Source organism: Pongo pygmaeus, chromosome 20, assembly GCF_028885625.2.
Source record: "Pongo pygmaeus isolate AG05252 chromosome 20, NHGRI_mPonPyg2-v2.0_pri, whole genome shotgun sequence".
In the NCBI taxonomy this organism is placed as follows: Eukaryota; Metazoa; Chordata; class Mammalia; order Primates; family Hominidae; genus Pongo; species Pongo pygmaeus.
Genome location: NC_072393.2, coordinates 2,702,997 through 2,727,174, shown reverse-complemented (window position 1 = coordinate 2,727,174; position 24,178 = coordinate 2,702,997). Strand labels below are relative to the sequence as shown.

At 44.6% G+C, this 24,178-nt stretch overlaps 1 protein-coding gene across 5 annotated transcripts; it reads right to left on the bottom strand.

Moving 5' to 3' along the window:
- Positions 1-885: 885 nt before the first annotated feature.
- ZNF555 (zinc finger protein 555) lies at positions 886-14,234 on the bottom strand. Of its 5 annotated transcripts, none has more exons than XM_054466095.2 (4): positions 14,121-14,234; positions 4,279-4,405; positions 3,344-3,527; positions 886-2,619 (listed from the first exon to the last, which is right to left on the bottom strand). In XM_054466095.2, exons 1-4 carry the CDS (start codon positions 14,121-14,123, stop codon positions 1,047-1,049), a joined length of 1,887 nt encoding a protein of 628 aa, XP_054322070.2. In that variant the 5' UTR covers positions 14,124-14,234; the 3' UTR covers positions 886-1,046. The 5 variants fall into 5 exon arrangements, with proteins under 5 accessions (XP_054322070.2, XP_054322071.2, XP_054322072.2 ...); XM_054466096.2 differs by having other exon boundaries at positions 886-2,616; XM_054466097.2 differs by having other exon boundaries at positions 3,344-3,404.
- Positions 14,235-24,178: the final 9,944 nt, after the last annotated feature.

Below are 24,178 nucleotides of genomic sequence, written 5' to 3'. Positions count from 1 at the left end.
TGGAAGTATTAAGATAACAAGGTGTTCACTATATAAATTAGACCCCATGCAAATATGTTAAGATCTACAGAACGGGAGAATCAGAAGCTCAGAGACTGCCAAACAAGACAGTCTGAATCAGTGGTCAAGAGGTCATGCAGGGTTTTGAGAAAAATCCAGACTGTAGGTGACTGACCACACAGGCATATCCCTGATACCAAGTTAATGGAGATGTCTGAGGAAGACTACACCTCTGACACAGTGGAAGTCAAGCACTTAAGTGTTTCTTTTGATGATACTCTTGACTGGCAGGAATAAGAATCTAGAAAATAAGCTGAAGGTTGATGTTCATGAAGCCCCTATGCATCTGTCCATCTCCATTTAATGTGACCCCAAAAGCTCAGCAATGACTTACTTCTTCACTTCTTCATTCTAAATTTCATTCAAGTTATTGCTATTGGTAAATTTGGACATGGAACCATAAAGGAAATGCATTCCAGCAAATGAAGTTCCTAACATTACCCACACTGACAACAATGCAGAAGAACTATCTGCAACTCTGGATTTCTCTGTCATATCACAAGTCAAAGCCTACTGTCCAATTCACAATCACAAGCAAAGACAAACAGCAGTGGGCAAACATTAAAAATTACAATTCATTTAAGGCTATACTCCTTAAACAACTTTGCATAATTACAAAATTCTGCCAACTACTTCTTAAAAAATGGAATAAGACTCCTCTGGCCAAACAATAAAAATACTCCCAGTAAGAAAGGTGGAAAATATAATAGATACATGATATCCAATACCTGCCATACTAAGTCAGTTACAATTTAAGAAATTAAATAAAACTTGAACCTACTTGCATATTAAAAATACACTTCAAATCATCCATGAGTCCAAAACACTCTAAGATGAAAGTTTTATTTACTGAATTGTAAGAAACTACCTGTTAAAGTTCATGTAGGACAGCTGAGAGTATTTGGAGAATTATTTTTCAACTAAATGTTTATTTGCAAATGAACTACAGACACACTCCTTGAGTGTCCACTTTCAGGATAAGGAACTCATAAAGGCAACACCATATTTACAACTTTGATCAGATCTCTCTCCTGGTGTGACTTTTCTGAAGCACTGCACATGAATTCATTTGCAGGAGGATGTCCTACATTACACTTATACTGTTTTTCTGTAGTGTGTATTCTCACATGTCGTCTTAAGGATGAGGAACAATTGAATGCTTTCCCACAATGCTTACATTGATAAGGTTTCTCTCCAGTGTGCAGTCTCATATGTATTGGTAAAGATGATGGCCATTTGAAGACCTTCCCACATTCCTTACATTCATAGGGCTTCTCTACAGTGTGCGTTCTCACATGTTGTTGCAAAAGTTCAGGCCAACTGAAAGCTTTCCCACACTGCTTGCATTCATAGAGTTTCTCTGCCGTATGCCTTCTCATATGTTTTTGTAAGGATATGTGGCAATAGAAAGCTTTCCCACATAGCTTGCATTCATAGGATTTGTCTTCAGGGTGCATTCTCACATGTTCTCGAAAGCAAGCAGACAAGCTGAAGGCTTTCCCACACTGCTTACATTCATAGGGTTTCTCTCTAGTGTGTGTTCTCATATGTTTTCGTAAAGATATGGGCCAATTGAAAGTTTTCCCACATTGCTTGCACTCATAGGGTTTCTCTCCAGTGTGCACCCTCATGTGTCCTCGAAAGGAGGAGGGGTGACTGAATGCTTTCCCGCACTGGTTGCATTCATAGGGTTTCTCTCCACCATGAGTCCTTTCATGTCTTCGAAAGGACTGGGGATAAATGAAGGTTTTCCCACACTGTTTGCATTCGTAGGGTTTCTCTCCAGTGTGAATCCTTTCATGTCTTCGAAAGGACTGGAGATAAATGAAGGTTTTCCCACATTGTTTGCATTCGTATGGTTTCTCTCCAGTGTGTGTTATCATGTGTCTTCGAAAAGCTGAAGAATAACTGAAGGCCTCCCCACATTCTTTACATTTATGTGGCTTCTCTCCAGTGTGTGAAATCATATGTCTTCGAAAAGTTGAGGAATAACTAAAGGCTTCCCCACAGTCCTTACATTTATATGGCTTCTCGCCAGTGTGTGTTATTGTGTGTCTTCGAAACGTTGAGGAATAACTGAAAGCTTTCCCACATTCCTTACACTTATATGGCTTCTCTCCGGTGTGACTTCTGAGATGACTAGTAAGACTTGAAAAGTCAATAAAGGCTTTCCCACATTGCTTACATTCGTAGGTTTTCTCAGCAGTGTGAATCCTTACATGCCGATTGAGGGAGGAAGTACGAGGAAAGGTTTTCCCACATAATTTACACACATAGGGTCTCTCTCCATTGTGGGTTCTCACATGCATTCTTAGGTGTGAACGACAACTGTAGGCCTGCCCACATTCCTGGCACTGATAGGGTTTGCGTCCAGTGTGAACTGTGATGGGACTCTTGAGGGATGCGCGGCGATGCATGAAGACTTTTCTGTACGTGTTGTATTCATACTGTTTTACTCCAGGCAGAATTTTCTTGTACAGATTAAGATGTGGAACCTGGCTGACGGCTTCTCCACATTGATCATTACTTTCATAGAGTCTCTCCAACACATGATTTCTACTAAAAATGAGAAGCATGTTATTGGTTTGATTAATAATGACTTGTTAGTATTTATTAGGATTAGGACTGCATCTTAACCATTTTCAGTGAAAGCATAGGTTTTTCACCCCATGTAAACTATCTGAAAATGAAATAAACTGAATGCCCTGGAAGACGGTTTGACCACTGCCATTATTAAAACAGTGTTTCTTAATGTATAGGGTTTCTTTTTCTTTTTCTTTTTTTTTTTGAGACAGAGTCTTACTCTGTTACCCAGGCTGGAGTGCAGTGGTGCAGTCTTAGCTCACTGCAACCTCTGCCTCCTGGGTTCATGCAATTCTGCCTCAGCCTCCCGAGTAGCTGGGATTACAGGCCTGTGGCACCATGCCCTGCTAATTTTTGTATTTTTAGTAGAGACAGGGTTTCACCATGTTGGCCAGGCTGGTCTCGAACTCCTGGCCTCAAGTGATCTGCCCACCTCAGCCTTCCAAAGTGCTAGGATTACAGGTGTGAGCCACCGTACCCGGCCTAGGGTTTCTTGATAATGGTTTCCATATGAATTATGTTTCTAATATCACTCACTGTCTATGTCACATTTAAAGAAATATTTTTTGTAAAAATTCTGTGGATTAAACAAATTGGAGCTAGGCTTGGATGAGTTTTCTGTTTGCTTGCTTTTTTAAAATTTAATGACAGACTAAGATTCTCTCCTGAAATACTGTGTTCTCTTGCGAATGCAACTCACCTGAGATTTTGCCCCTGGTTTGTGGGATGATCTTCAATGCTAAGACTGTCCCAAATTTTTCCTAAAACAGAGGCCAAGGAAACATTTCTGGTGAACGCAGCTATTTTAGATTTTTTGGGTATTTTTTCTCCATAAATATCCTGCTGAGAAACTGACCCACTGGCCTTAAATTGAGTTTCATCATCTGAAACCAAAAAGTAAACAAATCATATAAGAAAGCACTTGTTAGCGGAAAACGACACTGAGGAGTTTAGCGATCTCAGGACTTCATCAAACACAAAATGGTCAAAAAGGTAAGCAACTCAATAAACACAGTATTAGTAAGCATAGAAAAATTATTTAAAAAAAAATCACGGCCAGGCGCAGTGGCTCACGCCTGTAATCCCAGCACTTTGGGAAGCTGAGCGGGGTGGATCACGAGGTCAGGAGTTCAAGAGCAGCCTGACTGACATGGTGAAACCCCGTCTCTACTAAAAATACAAAAATCGGCCGTGCATGATGGCGCTCGCCTGTAATCCCAGCTACTTGGGCGCCTGAGGCAGATAATTGCTTGAACCCGGGAGGCAGAGGTTGCAGTGAGTCGAGATCACACCACTGCACTCCAGCCTGGGCGATAGAGCGAGACTCCATCTCAAAAAAAAAAAAAAAATCAAATTTTCACTGGCTTACACAAACAAATTTCACTAGGCCTATCAAAGCTCTATCCACAATGATGACACGAAGGGAGCTTTCTCTACAAAAAGAAAAAGCTGAAATACAGATTCTCATCCTCATGGAAAAACATTACATTCTAGCTCGATGACACCCGTGACTATGTCTGTCTTATTTACCAATTTATTCCCTTTCCACATTCCAAGCCTTGGAACAGGTCTGATGTGTAAGAAATACTTCTTCTCTAAATAACTATGTGAAGGAAGGAATGATGTCATCCTTACCTACTGAGGCCAGGTTCTCAAAGGTCTCCAGCATCACATCTCTGTAGAGGTCCCTCTGAGCAGAATCCAGCAAAGCCCACTCCTCCATGGTGAAGTCCACAGCCACATCCTCAAAGACCACTGAGTCCTAAAACATTCAACATATTTATGGGAGGATGGTTGAGACTGACAGCCCAGGAGCATTGTACTCAATCTGTATGTAGTTCAAACAAGACTCTGTGGTCCCCTGACATCTACCCTGTGACTCAGTTGTCACACCTCTTCCTTCCTGTCTACTCTACACTCACTTCCTCATAGATTTCACAGGACCATTAACACACTGAATTTATCTCTATACTTCTACTGGGACCAACTGAAGACATTATACTCTATCAAAAGGATTCAGACCACATTGGAGATATCAAACAAATGCTATATAAGTGAAACAAATACTTGTATTTTAAGACCACCAGTCCCTTGTCACACAAACCGTTTCATCTCCTCGCCTGCTGCACACACCATCCTTCGGCACTACACAAAGCACAGGGTCAAAACTGAATGAAGTTTTACGGGATAAAAACACTGAAGGACTGGGAACATTCCCTTCTGTTTCCTTCACCAAACATCAGGCCAAGGCGCCTGAGAGGACCCAAGTTGCAACAAGGGCCAGGTAGCCACAGCATCTTAAAGAACTCCAGGTCCAACTGGCTGAATGAAAACATTCTTTTGAGAAGTATTGATTTTAACTTGGAAACTAGAAGTTACTGAGAAATTAGACCTTAGGAAAGAGGAAAAAGACATGAGAACATAGACCTCCACACATTCCCTATACTTTGAGCCTCAGTGACGGAAGCCCAAGAATTAATTCTGGGCTCTCTCTTATACACACAGGCTCACTCACTCACTAGGTATACACCAAGTGGGGTGCACACTATGCCAAAACAGCTCTTTTCACCAGAGTCAAAAGAAAGTATTCTTGGGCCAAGTATGGTGGCTCATGCCTGTAACCCCAGCATTTCGGGAGGCCGTGGCAGGCAGATCATTTGAGGTCAGGAGTTCAAAACCAGCCTGGCCAACATAGTGAAACCCCATCTCTATTAAAAATTTAAAAAAAAAAAAATTAGCCAGGCATGGTAGTGCACACCTGTAGTCCCAGCTACTTGGGAGGCTGAGGCACGAGAATTGCTTGAACCTGGGAGGCAGAGGTTGCAGTGCGCCAAGGTCACGCCACTGCACTCCAGCCTGGGTGATAGAGCAGGACTCAGTCTCAAAAAAAAAAAAAAAAAAAGTATTCTTGCTAACCTTAAGGATAAGGTTAGGAGTCCCACTTTGCAAAGGAGTTAACTGAAGTCCAAACCATTTGACTACGAATTTGCCAATTTGCCATGGTTATTTATTTTATGTTTATTTTATTTTTATTATTTATTTATTTATTTATTTTGAGATGGAGTCTCGCTCTGTCACCCAGGCTGGAGTGCAGTGGCGCAATCTCGGTTCACTGCAAGCTCCGCCTCCTGGCTTCACTCCATTCTCCTGCCTCAGCCTCCCGAGTAGCTGGGACTACAGGCGCCCGCCACCACGCCCAGCTAATTTTTTGTATTTTTAGTAGAGACGGGGTTTCACCATGTTAGCTAGGATGGTCTCGATCTCCTGACCTCGTGATCCACCTGCCTCGGCCACCCAGAGTGCTAGGATTACAGGTGTGAGCCACTGCGCCCGGTGAATTTGCCATGGTTATAAAAGACATAAAGGACTCAATAGTGCCTTCCTAGAAAATTCTGTGTCTCAAATTCCAGGAGGAAGTGATTCCCCACATACCACTCTAGAGGCTGTACTCTCGATTTCTCATTATTTCCATATTGCATATTGGGCACAGGTGCATGGAACCCCCGAGATGCACGGTTCCTTCAAACCTGCTTTCTGAGAAAAATCAACTCACCATCCATGAGCAGGAGACAGACAAAATACTGTCACGCAGCAATTCTGATGCTAGAACACCCCTATTCACAGACCAGCAGAGTATCTACAGGACCCTCCTACTGGCACAGGGGACAATATGAGCTCCCTGGGTCAGCCTTAATTGCTCACAGTACAGTGTATTTGCAGTGTTTTTTTAATAATAAAGTTCCCATATGCAGAAAGAAGTTAACATTGCAGGCCTTAGATTTTATCCTTAGAAAGGCTTTCTGGCAATGTTGCCCTTAGCTGGTGTCTGGGAACTTGGGTTTTGGGAAGGTTCACTCCACCCTAATTCAGATTACTCATGGCGCAAACACTACTGTTAATGCTGAACAGCTGCTTTCCTTCTGGAAATGGAATCTGTGTACATACCAGGCAGGGGATGCTTATGTGATCAGCCAGCAATAAAAATCCTGGGCACTGGCCAGACGCAGTGGCTCCCACCTGTCACCCCAGCACTTTGGGAGGCTGAGGCAGGCGGATCACTTGAGGTCAGGAGTTTGAGACCAGCCTGGCCAACATGGTGAAACCTTGTCTCTACTAAAAATACAAAATTAGCCGGGCGTGGTGGCACGTGCCTGTAATCCCAGCTATTTGGGAGGCTGAGGCACGAGAATAGCTTGAACCCGGGAGGTGGAGGTTGCAGTGAGCCAAGATCGCGCCACTGCACTACAGCCTGGGCAACAGAGTAAGACTTCATCTAAAAAAAATCCTGGGTGGCAGGGCGCGGTGGCTCACGCCTGTAATCCCAGCACTTTGGGAGGCCCAGATGGGCGGATCATGAGGTCAGGAGCTTGAGACCATCCTGGCTAACACGGCGAAACCCCGTCTCTACTAAAAATACAAAAAATTAGCCGGGTGCGGTGGCGGGCGCCTGTAGTCCCAGCTAATCGGGAGGCTGAGGCAGGAGAACGGCGTGAACCCGGGAGGCGGAGCTTGCAATGAGCCGAGATCACGCCACTGCACTCCAGCCTGGGGGACAGAGCGAGACTCCAGCTCAAAAAAAAAAAAAAAAAAGAAAAAGGAAAAAAACAAAGAGCAGTGTTTGGTTTTTGTTCTCTCCTCCAGGTAGGAGAAAGGGCCCCATGTTCTGAAAGGTGAGCTTTGGGTGAGGAAAATGGTAAAAGTTTGTGTTGCATTGGGAGGGAAAATAAAGTTAATTCCCAAGGCTGGAGCACAATTTTAGGTAAACGCTGGGGAAGCAGGGGACACTCCACGCTTTTTTAAAACCTGCTGCTGGTTAAAAAAAGGCTGGAGTGTTCCCTGCTTCCCCCTGGTTTACCTCCTGACCAGCCATGGTCTTCCCTGCTAGCATAATGCTATCTCTGTAAATGCTGAACTGGCAGTGGTTTGTTGTGACGTGGTCCCCCAGAAAGATATGTCCGTGTCTTAATTCCTGGTGGCTGTGACTATAACCTTATTTGTAAATAGGGTCCTTGCAGATGTAATCAAGTAAAATGACATCATCTAATCCAATGGGCCCTACTCCAATATGACTGGTGTCTTTATTTTTTATTTTTTTCAGATTAAGTAACTTTATTAGCATCAGTTCAGCTAATAAATGCTGAAGGCAGGATTTGAACCTGCATCTACTATATTCCAAGGATTTTTTCTCCAATATTTTAACTGTGGTAAATACATATAACATACAATTTACCATCTTAACCATTTTTTTTATTATACTTTAAGTTTTAGGGTACATGTGCACAACGTGCAGGTTAGTTACATATGTATACACGTGCCATGTTGGTGTGCCGCACCCAGAAACTCGTTATTTAACATTAGGTTTATCTCCAAATGCTATCCCTCCCCCCTCCCCCCACTGGTGTCTTTATAAGAGGAAAATGTCACATGAAGACAGAAACACACATGGAAGGTGGAGGGAGAGACTGAATTCTGGTGCCACAAGCAAAGGAACACCTGGGGCTACCAGAAGCTCTAAGAGACGAGGACTACTACTGCATCGGCATGTGTGATAAAAATGAGAGAAAATGGTAGAAAAATCTTTGTCATTTTAAAAACACTACAGGGATCATCTCAATCAGTTTTTGTTTTGTTTTTTTAAGTGACAGACACAACTTCCTTGCTCTTTGCCCCTGGTGCATGGATTGGAATTTAAACTCTAAGTATTAGAAATAAGATTAGGTCTCCACAACTGATTTTTACTATCATTTTTCCTATTGGAGGTTCAGGGAAAACGGAAACAAATGAAAAGAGAGGCAATCTCTAAGTGGAGATACACTTTTGGAATTTGAAGTAGTAGTTTCTAGTTTGTTAATGCGCTCTTATGAAAACCTATTTCGACAACCTCAAGAGTTGACGGTTTTCAAACCAGATGTGCATATTTTTAACTGGGTCAATTTGAACTCTAGATTCATGAGACCAAAAGGGCTTAGGAAACTCTCGCTTGCAACTTGATCTTGGAACACAGCTGTCCAACCCGGCAATACCTAGCTTTACTGCTGCAGAAGAAAAGCCTTCAGTGTTTTATAGAATTCTGAACTCAGATCCCAACTGCGTGGACTTGACTGTAAGCTGAAACCTGACACTGCCCACTGCTAATTCATCCTCACTATGTCCACTGCTAACTTAGCCTTCACTATGCTGACCTGACAGCAGGGCTAGGCTCAATGAACAGGACTCTAATTCAGGAAACACTGCAGAGTTAGACGCTCCCGGGTAAGGCCCTGAACTATGAAAAACATCAGGGGTGGTGGCTGGTCCGTGTGGCTCACTCACAGTTGCCCACAGTGAAGGACTGGCTTGACCTTGGATGGAACTGTCTGAAATCAAGCTGCTCTTTTCAGAGCTGTGACCGAAACGCTCCCCTCTTCCTGAAGGAAATGTCGCATGCAGCTGTGAGTGCTCTGAATTCAGGCTGGCTGCTAAGCCTCCGATCACACCCGACAATGCTGAGACAGCAGCAAGTGGCCCCACTTCCTGAACTTTCCATAAAGGACACCTCCAGGTGTCGTCCACACTGGAGAGGTCAATGAACTGGTATCACAGACATGCAAAACTGCTTGAAAATGATGCCTCGGGCAGAGCCTCTGAAACTGAGGACTAAACTGATTTATTTGGTCTACATTGAGAACCCTAGGACAGGAGGCCCACAGTGGGAGGTCACACTGGGGGCTCTGCTAACCCGACTGCCTGACCAATGTTAAGTCCTGCTTGGGGTGTCCCAACCATTGCAAACAGTGTGTTTCCAAGGGGTCTGACTAGCTGTCTCCTCGGGGGTTGGACTTGTTTTGTACTTACCCTGGCACTCAGGACACTGCCTTGTCCCTGGAAGACACACAGGTCTAAGTTTGACTTACTGGCCAGAGTTACGCTGTGCAGGAATTGGTGCCACTCTCCAGTAGAAAAATAGTAACGGGGGCAGGAAGAGAATAATACAGAAACTTAATAAGCCACCTGGCTTTCTAAGACCTTTGTGGTCCAAGCATATGAAAAAATGCTCAACACCACTAATCATCGGAGAAATGCAAATAAAAAGCACAATGAAATACCATCTCACACCAGTCAGAATGGCTGTTATTAAAAAGTTAAAAAATAACAGATGTTGGCCAGGTGCGGGGGCTCACGCCTGTAATCCCAGCACTTTGGGAGGCCGAGGCGGGCGGATCACGAGGTCAGGAGATCGAGACCATCCTGGCTAAAACGGTGAAACCCCGTCTCTACTAAAAATACAAAAAATTAGCCGGGGGTGGTGGTGAGCGCCTGTAGTCCCAGCTACTCAGGAGGCTGAGGCAGGAGAATGGTGTGAACCCGGGAGGTAGAGCTTGCAGTGAGCCGAGATCGCGCCACTGCACTTCAGCCTGGGCGACAGAGCGAGACTCTGTCTCAAAAAAAATAAAAAATAAAAAATAACAGATGTTGGCAGGGCTGTGAAAGGGAATGCTTATACATGGTTGGAGGGAATGTAAATAGTACAACCTCTATGAAAAGCAGTATGGAGATTTCTCAAAGAACTAAAAACAGAACCACCGTTCAATCCAGCAATCCCACCACTGGGCATCTACTCAAAAGAAAAGAAATCATTCTACCAAAAAACACATCACTTGTGTGTTCACTGCAGCAGTATTCACAATAGCAGAAACATGGAATCAACCCAGGTGACCACGGACAGTGGGCTAAAGAAAATGTGGTCCGTCTACACCGTGGAATACTACACAGCCGTAAAAAAGAACTCAATCATGTCCTTTGCAGCAACATGGATGCAGCTGGAGGCCATTATCCTCAGCAAACTAATGCAGAAACAGAAAACCAAATATGGCATGTTCTTACTTATAAGTGGGAAGTAAATCTTGGGGAGACATGGACATAAAACTGGAAACAATAGACGCTGGGGATTCCAAATGGAGGGACAGAGGGGGAAAGGGCTGACAACCTTCCTCATGGCTACGATGTCCACTATCTGGGTGACAAGCTCAATGGAAGCCCAAATCTCAGCATCATGCAATATTCCCTGGTAACCTGCACATGTGCCCTATGAATCTGAAATAAAAATGGAAATTGAAAAAATAATAATTCCATTGCAGCCAATGGAATTTACCTTAACTGGCCAAGTCCAGGAGCCCTAAACAGGACAAGTGAAATCACTACTGCAGTGTGGTCTCATCCTACTTCACAGGGGCCTCCCATAATAATTGCGTGGTAAAGACACCTGTGCAGTGGCCTAGGCGCAGACTGCAGGAAGAGCCAACCCAAAGGCCTGAGGGCCCCTAACCTTAGAAAGTCCTGCCTGCAAAGTTGGCCCTTGGCTGGCATAACTGAGCCTGGATTTGGGGAGGGTTCTCATCCCAATAGAGGAGTTGCTTACCGTGCTGAAACTGTTTATGCAACAATGTGTTTACCCTAAAGATCTGCTTTCCTCCTGGGTGTCTGAAATCTTGGCACAGCCAGGCACAGGGTACCTCTGTGACCAGCCGCCAATTTTAAAACACCCTGGTTGGGGGCATGGTGGTTCACACCTATAATCCCAGCACTCTGGGAGGCTGAGGCGGGCGGGCCACCTGAGGTCAGGAGTTCGAGAAAAGCCTGGCCAACATGGCGAAACCCTGTATCTGCTAGAAATACATAAAAATGGCCGGGTGCAGTGGCTCCCGCCTGTAATCCCAGCACTTTGGGAGGCTGAGGCGGGCAGATCAACTGAGGTCAGGAGTTTGAGACCAGCCTGGCCAACATGGTGAAACCCCATTTCTACTAAAAATACAAAAATTAGCTGGGCGTGGTGGTGGATGCCTGTAATCCCAGCTACTCAGGAGGCTGAGGCAGGAGAATTGCTTGAACACGGGAGGCAGAGGTTGCAGTGAGCCAAGTTCCTGCCACTGCACTCCAGCCTGGGTGAAAAGGGCGAAACTCCCTCTTAAAAAAAAAGAGAGAGAAAGAAAAAAAAGAAAAGAAAAGATAGATTAGGCAGGCATGGTGGCAGGTGCCTACAGTCCCAGCTACTTTAGAGGCTGAGGCAGAAGAATCACTTGAACCCAGTAGGCAAAGATTGCAGTGAGCCGAGACAGCACCACTGCATTCCAGCCTGGGCAATAGAGCGAGACCCTGTCTCAAAACAAAACAAAACAAAAACAAAGTAAAGGAACACAGCCCTGAGGCAGCCCCTGTGTTTGGGGAAATCTGATCAGTGCCAGGGCCGGCATTGCAGAGGATAAACACTTTAATATATGGAGCTGGGACAAATTGTCATCTAAACAAGAAAAATATCTTGTGTTCTACCTATTTCAGGAACAACAAAAAATGTACTCTAGAATTAAGGAGAGGGTGCTGCAGTATTGCAAGCAGAACAGAATCATCCACCGTCAAAAATTCTCTGCCATGTCAAGGAGAATAACAGATTTTGGTAAATTTTTATAATTTATCTGCAACATGTTTCGTGGCAATGTATTCATTTTTCTGCACCTATGGTGGAAAGGAGATTTTTCTCTATTTCTCTGAGACTCTTCTCCCCAGTAACATTTTGAAGTCTAGGCCCTGGAATCCTATTTGTTGTCATTCAAAAGAAAAGAACAAGTCTGGTCGAGGAGGGAGAATCACCTGAGCTCAGGAGTTCGAGACCAGCCTGGGTAACAAAGTGAGACCCCCCCCCCCCATCCCTAAAAACAAAAAAAATACAAAAACTTAGGCATGGTGGCACACACCTGGAGTCCCTGTGTTCAGAAGGCTGAGGCAGGAAGATTGCTTGAGCCCAGGAGGTGGAGGCTGCAGTGAGCTGTGATCGCACCACTGCACTCCAACATGGGCAACAGAGCTCTCAAAAAAATTATAGTAATAAAAGAAAACAGAAAATAACAGATCTGAGAAACTACACACACTCCAGGGAATGTTTAACAAATGGAACGTAAGACAAAGATTTTAATTTTTTTCCTGAAATTCACCCCGTTGGAAGTTTTTTGTTGTTGTTGTTTTTGAGACGGAGTCTTGCTCTGTCACCCAGGCTGGAGTGCAATGGCGCGTTCTCAGCTCACCGCAACCTCCGCCTCCCGCGTTCAAGTGATTTTCCCACCTCAGTCTCCCGAGTAGCTGGGACTACAGGCACCCGCCACCACGCCCAGCTAATTTTTGTATTTCTAGTAGAGACGGGGTTTCTCCATGTTGGCCAGGCTGGTCCCCAACTTCTGACCTCAAGTAACCTGCTCACCTCGGCCTCCCAAAGTGCTGGGATTACAGGCTTGAGCCACTGCGCCCGGCCTGGAAATATTTTACCTTCCAACTTCTACTAATTAAATGTACGTTTCACTTACTAAAAACTGCTGACTCGAAAAAGTGAAAATCTTTTCACAGTGACAAACCCAGGGAGGGGTCAAGTCTGGCCAGGCTACCACGAGGGACGCCCTCCCACCCCCAACTCAGGTGTTCCCTCAGCAAGGAATCCCATTGCTAGTACTCAAAACAGATCTGAGAAACTTCCTGAAATCCACACTTTCTAGGGAACCGTGAAAGAATATATTTCCGTGGTTTTCGCCCGCTCGTTTGCAGTCAGTTGCTACAGCAGTCCGAGGACATTAATACACCAGCCTCCCGGGCGTCCCCGATGTGGGTCTGCGAGCGTTTGCTTTTGGGGTCCTCGCTCTCCCTTGTTTCTCTAGTCTTTTCAGTTACTTTTCTTCCTTGTGTGCGAGAACCCAGGGACCAGGAACCCTTGTTTTTTTTCCCCTTACCTACCCCAGGCATCTTGGGGTCAGAGGGGACAAGAAGTCCTCAAGAAAGAAAACCGGGACTCAGGGGAGGAAACCTCGCACGCCCCAGGGGCTGCCTTTGCAGATGGGGGCGTCAGAGACGCCCCCCATCCGCCCCCGCCAAAGCCCCACCGCTCCCGGGCTGTCCCGGGAGGAGCCCGCGGTCCCCCAGAGACCGCGGCCGGGGGCGCGGGGCCACCAAGGAGCTGAGCCGCAGGAGCACGGGCGGAGGCGGCACCGACCAGGGACCCGCACCCCAGGAGGCCCCGCGGCGTCTGCCCCAGGGCGGGTCCCGGGGGAGCATGGACCGCACCGCGAGATCTCGGGCGACTCTGCCTCCCGCGGCCCGGGGGTCCCGAAGCCGCAGCCAAACGCTCAGAGGCGTCGCGGCCCCGGGCGGGGCGTGGGGGGTCGGGAGCGCAGGGACGCTGGGGCCCCGGGACGACGGGGACGGAGTCGGGCTCCGGGCGCCGCTCCCCGCTCTGCAGCCTTGGGGCCAGAGGCGGGCGGGGACCCAGAGCTCGGAGCGCCCTAGCCGCGACCTCAGCGCGGGAGGCGGGGCCGGGTGGGACCCCGGGGGCCCAGGCTCCAGTCCTGCGCCGCCCTCGCCGGGGCCGCCCCCCGCGTCCCTCAGCTCCCCCCAGCCGCGGTCTCGGGCGGTCGCCGGTTCCTGCCGCCCTGCACCGGGATCGTCTCCTGCGCCACACTCACCATGTCCCGGGGCGATTTCTCCGCTACCGGCGCAGGTGAGCGCCACAGGAACCGAGACGCCGGGGACCGCTAGGGGTAGGCGGGGCACTCACGACTAGGACAGAGATGTCCCGTCCCAGGGGCCTGATTGGACACAGCTCGGGAAGCCGCGCTTCTGATTGGACAGTGCTGCCAATGCCGGCGACTCTGACTGGAGAATTCCCCGGTCCGTCCCCTGGCGCTGTAAATTGGGCAGTTCCCCGGATTCCGATTGGGCGTCACTGACTGGATACTTGTCTCGGCCCCGCCCCTGCCGAGCCCCTACCTCAGCCCCAACAAGGACTGAGAAAGACATCTGCCCCACATTATGGAGCCGATTTCACCACAGAGGTGAAAATCCTATCCCCTCCCACAACGAGCATTCTATTTGGGGGAGGCAAAACCACAGTGCTCTGGTTTGAACATCTGTGTCCCCTCCACAATTCATGCCGAAACTTAATCCCCAATGCAAGAGTAGAGAGAGGAGGTGCCTTTAGAAGAAGATTAGCCTTAGAAAAGGGCCCTCGGCCCCCCCACCACGTGAGAGCTCAGCTGCAAGGCACCAACCTAGCAGCAGAATCCAGGCCCACACCAGACACTGGCACCTAGTTTGGACTTCCCAGCCTTCAGAGTCGTGAGAAATAAATCCGTTGTTTTATAAATCACCCAACTTCAGGTATTTTCTTATAGCAACACGAATGAACTAAGACACACAGCAAACCAGCATGAAACATCTAGGACAGTAGGAACACAAGAACACAGCACACCACGCTAGGGATGCCTGGGCCCGCAGATGGTTCTCAGAACTGCCACTGAGAATACCCACAGCAAAGGGCTCATTAGGCAAAGGCCCAGGAGGAAGAAGGCAACAGCAGATGGGGGCGTCTTGCTGAAAAAGCTGAGACTCTGGACTGCCTCATGCAGGATATGGGTCTTACTACAGGCAATACCCTCGAATATTTTCTACTCTATTCTTTCTCTGTCTTTAAAGCCAATTTTAACCTACGAAGAAATACAACCTCCTCTTCCCCCACTCTTGCCCCGCCACCAAACACAAACACACATATGCTAGACTAACCATCCGACATGATACATGCATGTATGATTTTAAGGAAAACACTTCTAATAAGATAGCTGGAGGGAATGATCAGGATTTTATAAGCACCACTAGTCCTGGGAAAGCTGGTACTAGATCCGTCTACTCAAGACAGGAAGAATCCCATTTTTGTTTGTATTTTATTTTAGAGATGGGGTCTCACTATATTGCCCAGGCTGGTCTGGAACTCCTGGCCTCAAGGGATCCTCCTGTCTTGGGGTCTCCCCAAAGTGCTGGGATTATAGGTATGAGCCACCTCACATGGCCTCAGAATCCCATTTTTAATAAGCTCCACAGCACATCACTTTACCTCATTAAAATACCTCATTAAAATGGAAGAAAAGCCAACACAGGGAGACCCCATCTCTACACATAATTTAAAAATTAACCAGGCATGGTGGCACTCATCTGTGGTTCCAGCTACCAGAGAGGCTGAACTGAGAGGATCACCTAAGCCCAGGAGGTCCAGGCTGCAGTGAGTGAGCTGTGTTCACGCCACCGCACCGCACTCCAGCCTGGGTGACAGAGTGAGACCCTGTCTCAAAATAAGGGGACAGAAGGGGTCAAGGGGAGGAAGCCTGTTGCCACTTCACACAAAGTACTGCTAATTTTATTTGTAAAATGTTTAGAGCACATTGTAGCATAAAACATAAAACCAGAACAAGCACAAATGGGGGTGTTCAGTAAATGGTAATGATTGATATATCTGAACAAAAGTTTACAAATGGATGTAAAGTAACACTTCAGCTAGCAGAAAGTAACTCACTTTCTCCCTTTTGTTTAAGGGATCACCTCCTTAAACAAAATTACCAACTACTGAAATGTAGGTAAAGTTTTTATTACATAAAATGAAGTTGACAACTAAATGCAATGTAGCCCTCTGGACTGGATCCTGGAATAGAAAGAGGATGCTAATTGAAAAACTGGTGAACAGCAAATAAAGTCTGAAGTCTTGTTAAAGTCAACGTTGGTTCATTTTGACAAATGCATCACAGTGATGTAAGATGTTAGCAAAGAGGATGAGGTGAGGGATACACTCTCTGTACTATCTTTGCAGTTTTTAATACATCTAAAGTTATTTTAAAATAAAAAGTTTATGTTAAAGAATGACCGCACCAGACGGCTGTTCAAGAAATGAGGAAGGGATCAACCATATCAACTATTACTGAGGAATCCAGCAAGATAAGCATCCACCTGACTTATATTAATTATAACCTCATAACCTGATTGACTCCCAAAAGCCCCACCTCAGTACTATCATATTGAGGATTAAGTTTCAATATAACTTTCGAGGAGACACAAACATTCAGACCATAGCTGTATCTATCATTAATTTGGGGAAATTTTCAGTCACGGTTGCTTCAAATGTTTCTTCTGTTTCTCTTTCGCTTTTTTTTTTTTTTTTTTTTTGAGACGGAGTCTTGCTCTGTTGCCCAGGCTGGAGTGCAGTGGCACGATCTCAGCTCACTGCAAGCTCCGCCTCAGTCTTCCGAGTAGCTGGGACTACAGGCGCCTGCCACCACGCCTGGCTAATTTTTTATATTTTTAGTAGAGATGGGGTTTCACCGTGTTAGCCAGGATGGTCTCGATCTCCTGACCTTGTGATCTGCCTGCCTCGGCCTCCCAAAGTGCTGGGATTACAGGCGTGAGCCACCACGCCCGGCTTTCTTTCTCTTTTTCTTCTCTTTCTGGTATTTCCAAAAAGTCTCCATGTTCCACCTTTTGTAATTGTCTCACAGTTCTTGACTCTTGTTCTGTTTTTTCTTTTTCATTCTTTTTTCTCATTGTATGTCAGCTTTTGAAGTATCTATTGACATCTCTTCGAGCTCACTGATTCTTTCATTGGCCATATCCATTCTTTTGATGAACCCATCAAAGGCATTCTTCATTTCTGTTATGGTGTTTTTTATTTCTAGTATTTCATTTTTATTTCTTCTTAGTGTTTTTTATCTCTTTGCTTACATTACCCATCTGTTCTTTCATGTTATGCTGTTTTTACATTAGAGCCCCTAGCATGTTAATCTTAGTTATTTTAAATTCCTGGTTGGATACTTCCAATATTTCTTTCACATCTGAGTCTGGTTCTGATGCTTGCTCTGCCTCCTCAAACTGTGGGGTTTCTTTTCTTTTAGTATGCTTTGTAATTTTTTGTTTGAGGCTGTATATGATGTACTGGGTGAAAGGAACTGAGTTAAATAAGGCTTTAGTATGGGATTTTGTGTTTCTCTGGCTAGGAGTTAGGCTTTGTTTACTATTTGCTATATAGTCATGGATGTCAGAGGCTAAAATTTCCTCTAGTGTCCTTGTGTTGTCTCCCCTGTCTTCTCTGGGGAGCTCCCTAGAGGCTTCTTTGTAAAGTAGCTGTGAGTCTTGCAGTGTCTATCCCTAATCATGGGAAAACATCAAACAAACCCATACAGCGGGACATCTGACAAAGTACCAAGTGTCAAGGATCATGGATTGAATCCTGAAACAGAGGAAGGACACTGAAGGAAAGACTGGGAAAACCTGACTGAGGTCTGGAGTTTAATTAGTGATACATACCAAGACTAATTTCTTAGTTTTGATAATTTGTTAACAGTTATGTTAACATTGGGGGTAGCTGTGCAAGGGGGTGTGAGAATGCTGTTATATCTCTAACCTTGGCCCATGGTTAAGGTGTTTCCAGTGTAAGGTCACTGTTATCCCTTGTAGTTAACATATATCTGGCACCACAGGATTCATTCTGGAATTCTCCTTGGCTTATTTATAACATTTTTTCTTTTTCTAGTAGTGAGAAACCTGGCTTTCATGCAGAGTTTACAAACGCCAATTTAAACTTTTGTTTTGTCATATGCAATGATTTTATTACCTGTATTTCAGAGCTTATGAATTTTTAATTATTCTAAGGGCTAACATAGAACTTTTTCATGTTTTCTACTCTTCAAGAGTAGGTAAGACTTTAGTTTGTAATACATTACAAAAGGAATCCTGTGGTTCTCTGAGAGCTAATTTGTCTTGGCAAAAGGCTTTAGAGAGCTGTGAGTGGTGGCTCATGCCTGTAATCCCAGCACTTTGATCTGAGACGGGTGGATCACCTGAGGCCAGAAGTTTGAAACCAGTTTGGCCAACATGGCAAAACCCCATCTCTGCTAAAAATACAAAAAATTAGCCAGGCATAATGGCATGCACCTGTAGTCCCAGCTACTTGGGAGGCTGAGGCAGGAGAATCGCTTGAACCTTGGAAGTGGAGGTTGCAGTGAGCCGAGATCGTGCCACTGCACTCCAGCCTGGGAAACAGCGAGACTCTGTCTCAAAACAAACAAACAAAAAAAAAACAAAAAAAAAAAAACAAAAAAATTAGACGGGCGTGGTGGCATGCACCTATAGTCCCAGCTATAGTCGCAACCTACTTATCTGACAAAGGGTTAATATCCAGAATCTACAATGAACTCCAACAAATTTACAAGAAACAAACAAACAACCCCATCAAAAAGTGGGCGAAGGACATGAACAGACACTTCTCAAAAGAAGACATTTATGCAGCCAAAAAACACATGAAAAAATGCTCACCATCACTGGCCATCAGAGAAATGCAAATCAAAACCACAATGAGATACCATCTCACACCAGTTAGAATGGCAATCATTAAAAAGTCAGGAAACAACAGGTGCTGGAGAGGATGTGGAGAAATAGAAACACTTTTACACTGTTGGTGGGACTGTAAACTAGTTCAACCCTTGTGGAAGTCAGTGTGGCGATTCCTCAGGGATCTAGAACTAGAAATTCCATTCGACCCAGCCATCCCATTACTGGGTATATACCCAAAGGATTATAAATCATGCTGCTATAAAGACACATGCACACGTATGTTTATTGCAGCATTATTCACAATAGCAAAGACTTGAAACCAACCCAAATGTCCAACAATGATAGACTGGATTAAGAAAATGTGGCACATATACACCACGGAATACTATGCAGCCATAAAAAATGATGAGTTCATGTCCTTTGTAGGGATATGGATGAAACTGGAAGTCATCATTCTCAGTAAACTATCGCAAGAACAAAAAACCAAACACCGCATATTCTCACTCATAGGTGGGAATTGAACAATGAGAACACATGGACACAGGAAGGGGAACATCACACTTCGGGGACTGTTGTGGGGTGGGGGTAGGGGGGAGGGATAGCATTAGGAGATATACCTAATGCCAGATGACGAGTTAGTGGGTGCAGCGCACCAGCATGGCACATGTATACATATGTAACTTACCTGCACATTGCGCACATGTACCATAAAACGTAAAGAAGAAGAAGAAGAAGAAGAAGAAGAAGAAGAAGAAGAAGAATAATAATAATAATAATAATAAAAGAAAAAAACAAAAAAAACCCAAAAAAATTAGACGGGCGTGGTGGCATGCACCTATAGTCCCAGCTACTCAGGAGGCTGAGGCAGGGGAATCGCTTGAACCCAGGAGTTGGAGGTTGCAATGAGCAGAGATCACGCCACTGCACTCTAGCCTAGGTGACACAGTGAGTATCCATCTCAACAACAACAACAACAACAACAACAAATTAAAAAACCCAACAACAACAAAACCAGCAAACAAAATCTAAACAGGCTTTAGGGAAAGAGCAATCTAATTATCTGATTATATGATTGGCACTAAGATGGGAATGACTCTGGCCTAATTTCTTCAATTTACATTTTAAAATAGGAGCTTAGCCCCCAGATAATATGTAATTGATGTATTAGGGTTGGGGAGTGAATATTTTTCAAAGCAGAAGATATTTCTCAATTCTTGCTTACTTTTAGAGGTTGAAGTTCAAGGAAGCCCCTGCCTTGGCACTGTATTCCAGGGAGGTATTTGGAGTTAATTTCAGGGCTTAGCAGTGACTCTTTAGAAAAGCAGTATATGATTGAAATGTAATGTGTTACAAATGAGATCACTACAAGTAATTTAAAAATGTGCTAGTAGTGCTTTTTTTTCTGAGATGGAGTCTCACTCTGAAGCCCAGGCTGGAGTGCAGTGGCACGATCTCAGCTCACTGCCAAGCTCAGCCTCCCGGGTTCGCACCATTCTCCTGCCTCAGCCTCCCTAGTAGCTGGGACTACAGGTGCCTGCCACGACGCCTGGCCAATTTTTTATGTTTTTAGTAGAGATGGGGTTTCACCCTGTTAGCCAGGATGGTCTCGGTCTTCTGACCTCGTGATCCTCCCACCTCGGCCTCCCAAAGTGCTGGGATTACAGGTGTGAGCCACTGCACCCAGCCTCTAGTAGTACTTTCATCAAAAGTAAATAGAAACATGAAATTAATTTTCACAATATATTTTATTTAAACTAATATGTTCACAATGTTAAAATTTAAACATGTAATCACTATAAAAACTACTAGTGAGATATTTCACATTACTTTTTTCATGTAAGCCTTTGAAATCTGGTGTGTATTTTATATTTACTGTACATCCTGATTTTGAATAACCACATTTCAATCTTTCAATAGCCACATGTGGCTAGTGGTTACTGTGTTAGAGCAGTTCTAGAACAAAGGAGTCCCTTTAAAAATATTTTGAAGTCATAGTCTATAAGGCAATATGAAAGCTGATCTGAATGATTTCTCCTTTTCCAGGAAAGGAAACAAAAATGAAATCATGTTAGGGCTGCATATTTTATGGGTCCCAGGAGAAACACACATAGTCTGAAAGAATGATCTCAGTCAGAAACTCAGAATGAATCATATGAATTAAACATTGGACAATGTCCAGTGCTCAGCATGTGTTTTTGGTTTATACTAAGAGCATATTATGCCACCAAATACAGATATTTACTATTATACTTAGTGTAGGAGGTATATTGAGACATTGTTCCAGACTACCACAGTTCCATATTTTGTGAAAAATTATATTGCACTGTTTTTTTTTTTGAGAGTGCGCCCAGGCTGGAGTGCAATGGTGTGATCTCAGCTCACTCCAGCCTCTGCCCCCCTGGGTTCAAGTGATTCTCCTGCCTCAGACTCCCTAGTAGCTGGGATTACAAGTGTGTGCCACCACGTCTGGCTAATTGTTATATTTTTAGTAGAGAAGGGGTTTCATCATGTTGGCCAGGCTGGTCTCGAACTCCTGACCTCAGGTGATCCACCCGCCTCAGCCTCCCAAAGTGTTAGGATTACAGGCGTGATCCACCGCATCCAGCCTTATATTTCACTCTTTAGGAATTGTATCTTACTGTAATCTTAAACTACACTAAAATAAATAATGTCAACTTTTGTCAAATTGCTCAGAGTAGGTTTCTACTTTGGTTATAAGGAATAAAATTCATGCTTTTGTGTACACACTAGACATCTAAAGCAATCAACTATAGTTAACAAGCAGTGCTCTTACCAAAAGGTAACTCTTTCCAGAATCTGGCACACCATTTAATATCAGTATGAGCATATGGTGGGTTTAATAATTGTTTTCCATGTTTATAAGTTTTCTTTAGTTTTATAAGCAGTTAAAAAGAATCCCTTTCACTGAAATACAATCTGTGGTGGGACTTCTAGCTTTTCTCGATCTTACACTGCTAGATTTATGTCACTGCCATAGCTATGCAATGGGTGATATTTACACTATGCTCAAACAAAGCAACCAGAAAAACCCGTCACTGAATAATACAGATATTCTGAAGTCAAGCAAGCCAACTTTCATTAACAGATCAATTTCCTTAGAAAAGTTGATGAAACTAAAGACTGAAGTTCAAACAAAAAGCCCTCTCAAGGGGGTATGAATTTCTGGTAACTTATGGGGTAAGAAAAAGAGCAAGAAACTTGGAAGTAGGGAAGAGAAAAAAGAAAAGGAGCAAGAGGGGATAGCTAGCTCTCAAAAGAGTCTCCAATAGGAAAGCAAAATCTGTATCTAGCCAGTACCAACATGTGAAGAAAGAGTGAGAATAGCAAAACTTAGAAAGGTTGCTTGAAAATCAAACAAAAAACCAAACACCTGTAATCCTAGCACTTTGGGAAGGCGAGGTGGGAGGATTGCCTGCACTCAGGAGTTCAAGACCAGCCTGGGCAACATGGTGAAACCTTGTCTCTACTAAAATAAAAAATAAAAAAAAAAAAAAATTAGCCATGGGTGGGCTGGACACGGTGGCTCACGCCTGTAATCCCAGCACTTTGGGAGGCCGAGGCAGGCAGATCGTGAGGTCAGGAGATCGAGACCATCCTGGCTAACACAGTGAAACTCCATCTCTACTAAAAATACAAAAAATTAGCCGGGCGTGGTGTTGCGTGCCTGTAGTCCCAGCTACTTGGGAGGCTGAGGCAGGAGAATCGCTTGAACCCAGGAGGTGGAGGTTGCAGTGAGCTGAGATCATGCCACTGTACTCCAGCCTGGCGACAGAGCGACACTCGTCTCAAAAAAAAAAAAAAAAAGTCTCTTTTGGCCAGGTGTGGTGGCTCACACCTGAAATCTCAGCACTTTGGGAGGCCGAGGTGGGTGGATCACTTGAGTCCAGGACTTCAAGATCAGCCTAGGTAACATGGCAAGACCTCATCTCTACCAAAAACAAACAAACAAAAATTAGCCGGATGTGGTGGTGCACACCTGTAGTCCCAGCTACTTGGGAGGCTGAGGCAGGAGAATCACCTGAGACCGGGAGGCAGAGATTGCAGAGAGCTGAGACTATGCCAAGGCACTCCAGCCTGGGTGACAGAGCAAGATTCTCTCTCAAAAAAGAAAAAACAAAAAGCCTCTTTTAAAAAATGCATTTTGATGCTACAAATTTATCAGTTAATAGTTTTGGGGGCAAAAAATGTTTTCTGACATTTCAATAAGAGCTATAGACAAAGTCCAGCATTAGTCATGACTCTGGACTAAGTCTGGAAATCTGGAATCTCTTCCCAGCTCTGGGAGGTACAAAGTTTTAAAAAATAAGTTAAGGTCAAAATGCTGGGAAACATTCAATTTATTTCCTTATTAACTCAATTGTTTACTCATAAACGACAGTAACACTTGGTGCTATGGGTCATGCACTGAGGTCAGAACAAGGAACAGAAGAATATGAGGTAAATTGATAAATCTTTTTGCAGGCTGAGAAGAGAGAGAATGCTGGCATGCCTGCTCTGTGCTGGTTTTTTTTTTTTTTTTTTTTTTTTTTTTTTGAGATGGGGTCTTGCTCTGTCGCCCAGGCTGGAGTGCAGTGGTGCAATCTTGGCTCACTGCAAGCTCTGCCTCCTGGGTTCACGCCATTCTCCTGCCTCAGCCTCCCAAGTAGCTGGGACTACGGGCGCCCGCCACCACGCCTGGCTGATTTTTTGTATTTTTAGTAGAGACAGGGTTTCACCGTGTTAGCCAGGATGGTCCCGATCTCCTGACCTCGTGATACGCCCACCTCGGCCTCCCAAAGTGCTGGGATTACAGGAGTGAGCCACCGCGTGCAGCCCTCTGTGCTGGGTTTTATGATGTCATCCAATAACTCACAACTATGTAATTTATTTCCTTTTTACAGATAAAGAAGTGGGGGCTCACAACTATGTAATTTATTTCCTTTTTACAGATAAAGAAGTGGGGGCTCACAACTATGTAATTTATTTCCTTTTTACAGATAAAGAAGTGGGGGCTCACAACTATGTAATTTATTTCCTTTTTACAGATAAAGAAGTGGGGGCTCACAACTATGTAATTTATTTCCTTTTTACAGATAAAGAAGAGGGGGCTCAGAGCAGTCAAGAAGAACATGCCCCAAGTTATTCGTCAGTGAAGCGGAAATTGTGGTGTTCTTGTGTAAGTTCACAGTTTATACTTTACCATTATACTGTGCTCCAAAATATCTGATATTTACTTTCAAAGCATGTGTAGAAAGTTTACTATGACGATGCAGAGACATTGTACAGAGTCCAGTCCCTTGACTCTCAGGTCCCCAGAACACTCACTTCACGATTTTGTTGACCTCTTATGTCAACTTAAACCTAGCACTCTCTT

Bases quoted from the DNA above. Each gene is read 5' to 3' on its own strand.
- ZNF555 (XM_054466095.2), bottom strand. The intron at 3,528-4,278 runs GTAAGGATGACA...TTTTGGTTTCAG, and splicing joins TGAGAACCTGGCCTCAGTAG to ATGATGAAACTCAATTTAAG. The intron at 2,620-3,343 runs GTGAGTTGCATT...TCTCATTTTTAG, and splicing joins AACCAGGGGCAAAATCTCAG to TAGAAATCATGTGTTGGAGA.